The sequence below is a fragment of the Drosophila guanche genome, unplaced genomic scaffold, assembly GCF_900245975.1.
Source record: "Drosophila guanche unplaced genomic scaffold, DGUA_6, whole genome shotgun sequence".
NCBI lineage: Eukaryota > Metazoa > Arthropoda > Insecta > Diptera > Drosophilidae > Drosophila > Drosophila guanche.
This window is the reverse complement of record NW_022995757.1, coordinates 1,368,127-1,377,586: the sequence shown is the minus strand read 5'-3', so window position 1 is coordinate 1,377,586 and position 9,460 is coordinate 1,368,127. Positions and strand designations below refer to the sequence as shown.

General features: G+C 46.3%; 1 protein-coding gene across 1 annotated transcript in view; it reads right to left on the bottom strand.

The window, feature by feature from the left end:
* LOC117590417 (testis-specific gene 10 protein-like) overlaps positions 1-8,678 on the bottom strand; it is a 20,759-nt gene extending 12,081 nt beyond the window's left edge. The window contains exons 1-3 of the mRNA XM_034283024.1: positions 8,491-8,678; positions 4,258-4,423; positions 1,950-4,175 (exon numbers count right to left, since the gene is read on the bottom strand). Coding sequence (XP_034138915.1) covers positions 1,966-4,175; positions 4,258-4,423; positions 8,491-8,529 — 2,415 coding nt within the window. The 5' untranslated portion in view covers positions 8,530-8,678 and the 3' untranslated portion in view covers positions 1,950-1,965. The remainder of the gene's footprint in view (positions 1-1,949; positions 4,176-4,257; positions 4,424-8,490) is intronic.
* Positions 8,679-9,460: the final 782 nt, after the last annotated feature.

The following is a 9,460-nucleotide window of genomic DNA, read 5'->3' as shown; positions in this document are numbered from 1 at the left end:
TGCGGGACGGGGTGTGTTAAAAGTCGGCAGAGGCAGCGGCTGAGGGACGGCAGAGGCAGAGGCCGAGTAAAGCTGAAGCAGAGTGTGAATGAGAAAAGTGAAAGGAACAATAAAAGCTGCGGGACGGGGTGGGTTTATCCACTGGAAATTAATTTCTTCATTGTGGCTATAATAATGATCCAATCTGATCCCAATTTGGTGATTTGGATGATCGCATTTTTAGTTTTCTTTTATCTTCAAAATTGTAGGTTTGGGAGGTTTTCGCCCTTTTGCGGGGGCGGAAGGGGGGCGGGGCTAATTTTTGAAATACACTGGTTTCAGTGTGAGCATACAGCAGTCTGGAGCCAACATTTGGTGGCTCTAGCTCTTATAGTCTCTGAGAACTAGCCGACAAACAAGACGGACAGACAGACATGGCTCTATCGACTCGGCTATTGATGCTGATCAAGAATATATATACTTTATGGGGTCGGAAACGTTTCCTTCTGTGCGTTACATATAACCGTTATTCACACAAATACAATATACCATATTTACTCTTCGAGTACCGGGTATACAAAACAACAGAACCACACGGAAAATAATGGGTACAAACTTTTCAACACAGAACACACAAAAATGAAATATAAAACAGAAAAATACTATGCAAAGAAATACAAATACAATATATGTACATGATATATAAATATGGGCCCCACAGATCGAATATTAATCTGTGGCACGCCCGATTATGGGTTTTTTACCATTGACATTCTTCTTCTATGCATAAACCAATCGATTTCTACTGTATACTCTGTGTGGCAGAGATAAACTCAACAGTGTGGTGAGGGTTAGTAAATAATAATAATTAAATATATATATACGTACATCAGGCAGAATGCAGTCATAAAGGCATGGCTCCAAATGACAATATAATTGTTATCAGAAATATGTTAAGGGTTTAAGTATTGACTTGAGAGTTTGCTTAGGTTTGGTATTTAGATGTGTTCCAAAATTACAAGTAGAAAATCAAGGAGAAGGGACGTGTGAGACACTTCTTACGCGTCAAAACTTTTATGGCCGACACTCAGTACTACATCTGTACCATAGCGGTTTTTTCAAATTGTACATTTATCTTCATCTGTCATCTACACTACACGAAGCAGAGTGTGAATGCGAGAATGTGCAAGAAATAAAAAAAACTGCTGAACGGGGAGGGTTTAGCCACAGCAAATAAAATTCTTCATTCTGGCTATAATAATTATCCAATCCGATCCCAATTCAGTGATCTGATAGGTATACCGTAAATTTTTCGCGATTTACGGGGGCGAGGCTCATTTTTTAAATACACTTGTAACAGTACCAGGTATACAAGTTGTGACGCGTAAGAAGCGTCTCACACGTCCCTTCTCGTTTTTCAAATACGCTGGTTTCGGTGTGAGCTTACAGCAGTCTGGAGGCAACATTTGGTGGCTCTAGCTCTTCTAGTCTCTGAGAACTAGCCGACAAACAAGACTGACAAGACTGGCACGGACGGACGGACAGACATGGCTATATAGACTCGGCTATTGGTGCTGATCAAGAATACATATTCTATGGGGTCGGAAACGTTTCCTTCTGTGTGTTACATATGTACATACACTTTTTGCACAAATAAAATATACCCTATTTACTCTTCGAGTAACGGGTATAAAAATACCAAGAAAGTGGGAAAATGAATGTGTAAGAGTGGATAGAACAGAGATTGGTGCGTTGGTGTTAGTGTTAATGTGTTATGTGAAAAGATTAGTTAAATAGCTCAAGAAATTTTTTCCGAAAAGCGTAAATAGGAGTGGGAAAATTAACATCAGTAGGAAGCCATGCCGATTTAGGACTGTAGGACGACGCTTGATCGACTTTCGAGCAGGACGTCCCATTTTGCCCTTCATCTTTCTAAGTTTTCCCTCCATCTCGTTTCGCGTTAGGCTTACGTGCAGTTCTTCTATCTTATTTTTTCGCTTCCTGGTATTTGGCCTGCAACACCTGACAGTTTTGTTGGAGGGTGCTCCGATCGGGTAGTCCCTCCTCCTCAGCAGATGCCGTATAGGTGGCATTGAGGCGTTCCATAGCGTCCGCCAGATCTTTTTTGGTGACATTTAATTGCTGGCTTAACTGAATTTGGAGCTCCTCCGAGGTCTTTTGCTGGGCAGTCATGTTGACTTGTAGGAAGGCATATCTGTTTTCAGACTCCTCGAGTTGATCTTCGTACAACTTGAGCTGCTTGTTGTGTTCGTCCTGCTGCTTCAGAAGATTTGATTGCAGTTCCATTTTCACTTGAAGAATTTCCTGGAGGGTACACTGGAGGAGTTTTGCTTGCTGTTTGAGTGATTTATTTTCCAATTTATGTGCATGTTCGATAGTCGCCATGAGTGCGCGTCGTGATTGCAATTCCATCTGCAAGCACAGCTGCTCCTGGTTGGCAGCTTCCAGTGCTTGGCCATCTTCAGCTATCTTGACTTGTAGCTGTGCTACTTCCCCGTCGTGTGTCTCCGTTTGGTGTACCAGCTGTTCGAGACGCTGATTGGTTAGCATCAATTGCAAGTTGAGAGAACCAATCTCCAGATTGAGGTGTGCTTCTTTCTCATCGGTTTTGTTGATCAAAACATTGAGGTCCTTTCTGACAGTACGTTCGGATTTGCGCATCATTTCCTTTTCCTTGCGCAGGGCTTCTATTTGCGCATCCTTCTGCTTAAGTTCTTCTTGCATATTTTCTTGCTGCTTCTGCTGCTGCTCCAGCTTCTGCTGAACGCGGGACAATTCCTTTGTGTTCTGCTTTGTAGCCTCCATCAGGGTGTCACGCTCTTTCAGCAGCATCGCATAAGACTCGTTTTGTTCATCGAGTTTTTGCCGACAATTGGCCAACATCAGATCTACATTAACAAGCTCCTTCTGATGCTGCTCATCTAGGGTGTTTCTTTTCACGAGCAGTAGATCCTTATAGTCCTTTATGATCGTAATTGTTTCAGCATCCTGTTCGGTTTTTTTTTGCAGATCAATTAGTTCTCGATGAAGCAGCTCCTTCTCCTTGGTCACATTATTAGCTTGAGCAAGCATCTTTTGAAATTCGGATAATTCCATCTTGTGCTGCTTTGCAACCTCCATCAGGGTGTCACGCTCCAGTTTCAGGTCGTTGAGTTCCTCCATTCGGTTCTCATACTTTTTCAGCAGCAACGCATGAGAATCGTTTCGATCGTCAAGCTCTCGGCAACAATTCGCCAACTTTAATTCAATCTCAATGCGCTCATTTTCATACTGCACATCTCGGTTGTTTCGCTCAAAGAGGAGTTGTCCGTAGTTCGTCTGTGATTCCCTGTATTTTTCTTCTAAGGCATCAATTTTCGAACGCATCTCCGTCATGGAAATGTTAGAGCTTTCAACCAAGTCCTGGCGCTTGCGTTCATTCTCATTGGTTTCGGCTTCGTTAGCGAGGCTCTTCTTTAAAATTGATTCGTATTTTTGGCGCCACTCTACAACTTTAGCCTCCATTTTCTTTAGATTCGTAGCGTTTTGTGCATGTCCTAGCGCCAGTTCATGAGACAAGTTTCTCGCCTGCTCCATGTCCTGCTGTGCCACCAAATAGGCATTCATTTGTTCATTATCTTCTATGTGGCGTGCAGGCTGCACAAGGCTTTCCTCTAGCTCGATTGTGTTAGCAGTCAGTGCATCGATAGAGCTTTGCAATTGCGAGCCATTCATCCTGTGCTCCTCCACGCTGTAAGTTAACTTTGCACAATCACAAATCGGTAGCGGTGAATTGCCACTCGTGTGCGACGGCGTCTCTGTCGGTGTCTGTGGACTTGCTGTGTCGAGTGTTACTGGTGTGCCCGGAGTTTGGGGAATGCTGGCAACAACGGTGTGACTATTGGATATGCTTGTATCAGGCGAGGCAATGTTACGCGGATGCACAAATTTCGGTGATGTTTGTAAGGCGTCTTTCAGGCAGTTACGTGTTATCTTTTGACTATCAACTATGTGCCTTAGAAACGATGCTATCGACCTTTGCATGGATTCCGAGAGCTCTGTGCATATAAGTTGATATTTCTCGCTTTTTTTGATTACACAGGCGTAGTGCAGCATCAGTGTATAGACCATCAGATGGTCGGTGCGATCAAGATTGCCACTTCTGTCCAGATTGGGACAGAAGTCTGGATAAACATCTGGTGAAAGGGGATACACAAAAAAAAAAGGAAATCAGCAAGAGAATCGCAAAACAATTACATTTTATAAGATAAATCTCACCTTTCAAAAATTGTATCAACGGTGTGGCTCGATCCGAACCCTGTGTCGAGACCGTGTCTAGAAAGATTTCCATATGATCATACTCCAGATAACGAAGAAAAAATATATTTATATTGGATTGTTCGAGGGTCAAAAAATGTTCGTCCACGAAACCACATTTCTGTACCTGTAAGTGGATTATATTGAGGATTAGCATTGGATTTATTGTTTCCCTTTTCCCCAAGGCCATCTTTCCCTCCCACTTCCACCCTACCCACACACACGCATTTATGCTCAAGGACAAGACGCACACATACACGCACATACGTAGGTCAGAAGAAGAGAGAGAGAAGGACTTCCGAGGTGCTACAGATGCCTGGAACCGGGGCACATCGCGAGCAGCTGCAGGAGCACAACGGATAGGAGTGGCTGCTGCATTAAATGCGGCGAGCAGGGGCACAAAGCCGCAGCCTGCACAAACGAGCCATCATGCTTCATTTGCTCGGCAGCGGGAAAGAAGGAGTCCAGGCACCAGGCAGGCAGCAAAAGCTGCACGGCCGCGTTCAGCAGGGTCGGTCAACGCAGCAAGACATGCGGTTGATCCAGCTCAACCTGAATCACTGCAGGGCCGCGCAGGACCTCCTGCAACAGACGGTGCGTGAGCGGGGATCGGAGGTGGCAATCCTCAGCGAGCCTTATAGGGCTCCCAGCTGCAGCAACTGGGCCACAGACCGCTCGGGCAGAGCAGCGTTGTGGACATGCGGAGTGGAGACGCCCCAGATCGGCGACATAAAGTCGGCCGAGGGGTTCGTTCGAGGCAAAGTAGGCGGGATGTGGGTCTATAGTTGCTACCTGGCGCCCAGCCTCCCGCTGGAGACCTTCAGCCGCATCATAGNTGCTTCCTCAAGCTGTGCGACGCCGCAGAGGAGGACCCCTGGGGAGGCGCCTACAAGATGGTGGTAAAGAACATCAACGCCGGAAGCAGAGCCCCGACAGACCCAGTAGTGCTGGAGGGGATAGTTAGGACCTTGTTCCCGCAAGGGCGGCCCATAACAACATCCCCGAGCCCAGAGCACAGCCTGGACGACATCCGCGAGGTCACGGAGGAAGAGGTGCTGCGGGCAGGCAGAGACCTGAACCCCAAGAAGGCACCGGGGCCGGACGCGATTCCCAACCGAGCGACGAAGCTGGCACTAGCGCTGATCCCAAGCGAGGTCATGGGTCTGTTCAACAGATGCCTACACGAGGGTACGTTCCCATCGAGGTGGAAGAGGCAACGGCTCCTTTTGCTGTCCAAGCCGGGCAAGCCGCCGGGCGAGGCATCCTCGTACAGGCCCATCTGCCTCCTGGACACGATAGGGAAGGTCTTTGAGAAGGTGATCGCCACGAGGCTGAGCGCAGCCATCGAAGCAGCAGGCGGCCTATCCCCGGAGCAATACGGGTTCAGGAAGGGGAAGTCGAAGCTGGACGCCATCTCCAAGGTGGTCAAAACGGCAGAGGAAGCATGCGCTGGTTGCAGATGGAGAGGAGGATCCAAATCCTACTGTCTCGTGGTGACACTTGACATAAGGAACGCCTTTAACTCGGCAGATTGGAGCCGCACGCTAGAGGCCCTACAGCGGTTCAACATACCTGGTTACCTACAGAGGATAGCGCGTAGCTACTTCAGCGACAGGGTGCTGACGTACGAGACCAGTATGGGTTCCAGGGCATAAAAAGTCTCAGCCGGAGTCCCTCAAGGCTCCGTTTTGGGACCCCTGCTCTGGAACGCCATGTACGACGGAGTCCTGAGACTCCCGATGCCAGCCAACACCAGCATGGTGGGGTTTGCGGATGACGTCGCCATAGTAGTGGTGGCCAAGCACCTTGCCGCAGTGGAGGAGCTCGCCAACGCGGCCGTCCGAGCCGTGGAGTCGTGGCTTACGGTCGCCGGATTGGACCTGGCAGCGCAGAAGACCGAGGCGGTGCTCATATCGAGCCGGAAAGCTGTAGAGACTGCAAGTGTGCAGGTCGGTGGCACCACGATACTCTCGCAGAGGGCAATCAAGTACCTCGGGGTGCTCATCGACACTCGCCTCTCCTTCAAGGAGCACTTGGAGTACGTGCAGAGGAAGGCCAGCGGAACCGCAGGAGCGCTCTCACGGATGCTCCTCAACACCAGAGGTCCGAAGCAGGCAACGCGGAAGCTCCTGACGAGTGTTGTGACGTCGCAGATCCTGTACGCAGCGCCCGCGTGGGCGAAAGCCGCTCAGGTAAAGACCTACATGCGAGGCGTTGAGGCGACGTACAGGCTGTGTGCCCTACGAATAGCGTGCTCGTTCCGGACTGTGTCGGACGAAGCCGCGCTAGTCATTGCGGGGCAAGTCCCACTCAGGGAGCTAATAAGGGAGAGAGCGGAGATCCATTCAGCCGTGCAGGGCGAAAGCGATGCGACAAGAGCAGAGCTGAAGGCTGCAGCGAGGAGGAACAGCATCAGCAGATGGCAGAACCAGTGGGACAGGTCAACTAAGGGGCGCTGGACTTACACCCTCATACCGAAGCTGCAAGCCTGGATGGAGAGGAAGCACGGCCGGGTAGATTTTTATCTCACCCAAGCGCTTAGCGGTCATGGCTGCTTCCGCAGCTACCTCAAGCGCTTTGGCCACGAGACGGAGGACTGGTGCCCAGAGTGCGGCACCGGCATAGTGGAGGATGCACAGCACGTCCTCTTCGAATGCCACCGGTTCGACCACGAGCGACACCGCATGGAGACAGCAGTAGGCGCCAGGATCTCCTCCGAGACCTTGGTGCCGATCATGCTGGCCGAGCCAAGGACATGGGAAGCGGCCGCAGAGTTCGCCTCGAGCGTTATGCGAACGCTGAGAGCATTGGAGAGGAGTCGTAAACAGGAGGCGGAGTAGGAGCCTTCGAGCGTGCGAAGCAATGCTTTGCGGCAGTACCGCGCGCGACGGGCGCCCACTCCCACCAGAAAATACGGCCCTCATTATGAGTATACCCACTAGTGTAAGAAGTATTATTTTTATTATTATATTTAAAGTATTATTAAAGCTAGATAATTAATTAGAAGGATTAAACAAATGAATACAAAAAAAAAAAACATACGTAGGTCATATGGTCATGCGTTGGCCAACACTCATGCAGTTAAATGGGGTCTGCGCAGCCTCGCAGAAAACACACAAAAATTCATACATATTTATGATCATGGAAAACACAGAAAGCATTCAGTGTTTCTCTCGTTTCAGTTTAAACTAAAATCAGGAAAGTGCACACAAACACACACACGACGGCAACACAGCAGAAAACACACGCACACAACCACACAAGGAAAGCAGTAGAATTTCGCAAGGAACATACTCGTTCCTCGTTCTACCATCTAATTTCCAAACTAATTTGTTAGCTTAGGTTACAATTTAACTTGTTCAAGCGTTAGTATTGTTATTCATTCCTTAAAAATATTTTAAATATTGCAAGGCGAAACACACAAGCACACACAAAAGTAAAAAAACCTCTGCGAGGGCAGCTTCACAAAATACCGGCACATCTCCATGCATATCTACACTCATATGTATATATTTATTTAGTTCTTCGATGCTAATTTCGGTTACAAATAATCTTTTAAGCTGTTATTATTATTGGATTTCAAAAAATTGTGGACATAACAATAATTAAAATAATTACAAGCCATTCACGCAAGTGCATACACCAGACATAGCAGGCGGCGGCAGCAGCCGAAAAATAAATACATGTGTACACACTGAGAAACTCTGCCACAGAATTTCGCAAGGCCCTGCTCCGTCTTTCCTTATATGTACATATCTCCAAATTTTCACATTTTTTAGATACATACAAATATTAGTTCTAACTTTAATTATTTAGTTCTGAAATAAAGCAAACAACGTTTAGAAAAAGGAAAACACAAAGGCTTGGAAGGACCGGCAGACCTCGCAGGAAAATCCCTTGCAAAACAACACGAATTGCAGAACTATGTAGGCCCCGACAGCCTTACACACATACCAGCCAGGTACGCAAGCGCATACATACAAAGCAAAACTTTACGACGGCATTTACACAGAAAAACAGACTCATCTTTTTTATTTCTTTGGATTTGTGTTAGCCTTTAATGTAGTATTTGGGAAAAAAAAAACAAAAGTATTGCAAATACCTGCACGCATACACACATTATGGCTATGCGACGCCGGTGCGGGCACTACACACACACAAGCAAAAAATATGAAAAATAAATGCTCAACTTACCCATGCAAAAATAACCCTCTTCCAGCTTCGGAGACCCATTTCAGCGAAATACACTCAAGTAAAGAACAAAACGAAAAACAACTTCTTCACGCAGCGACGAGACTAGAAACTAGAAACCAAAGGACGGATTAAATTAAAAGGACTTTGAAAAAACACGAACCGGACGCTGACTTTTATTTGAATGACAGTGTGACCGCGGACTTATCGATGTAAAATACCGACAGACCCTCGGAAATATACCGAAATATACCCTTTCATTTTCAAAACATACTTTAAATATACTTTAGTCTAAAATCGACTTAATCGGCTTTGATCTTCTCTGATATTACCAGCTGGTTTATGACTCTCAGCTCTAAAAATTTAGTTTTAATCGAATATTCATTAATGATTCATGATCCGTTAATTTTAAATAGTTGTAAATAAAGAAGCAAAGAGTTGATAAATCAATGATGGAGGAGGATTGACTGTGTTCCTTGGACTTACCTGCTATCCTTGCTCTGCTTTGTCACTTATTATTAATCAAACTTTAGCGAATGATATTCTCCCGAAGCTACAACAATCGATGGGAGTCTTTAAACTACGAATATAAGAAAACTTATGTTTTAATACCTGACTGAAATGAACACAACTTCTGAATAAACTACAAAGACGCTTTGGCATCAAACTCGAAGCTACGTCTATGTTTAAACTCTCAAACGGCCATTACAGATACATATGGCAGGGCCAACTGTGGCAGCACCGATAACAAAGCGTGATTTGCGGTAGATTTGAACAATACTTTCGGAACATAAGGGNTATTCATTAATGATTCATGATCCGTTAATTTTAAATAGTTGTAAATAAAGAAGCAAAGAGTTGATAAATCAATGATGGAGGAGGATTGACTGTGTTCCTTGGACTTACCTGCTATCCTTGCTCTGCTTTGTCACTTATTATTAATCAAACTTTAGCGAATGATATTCTCCCGAAG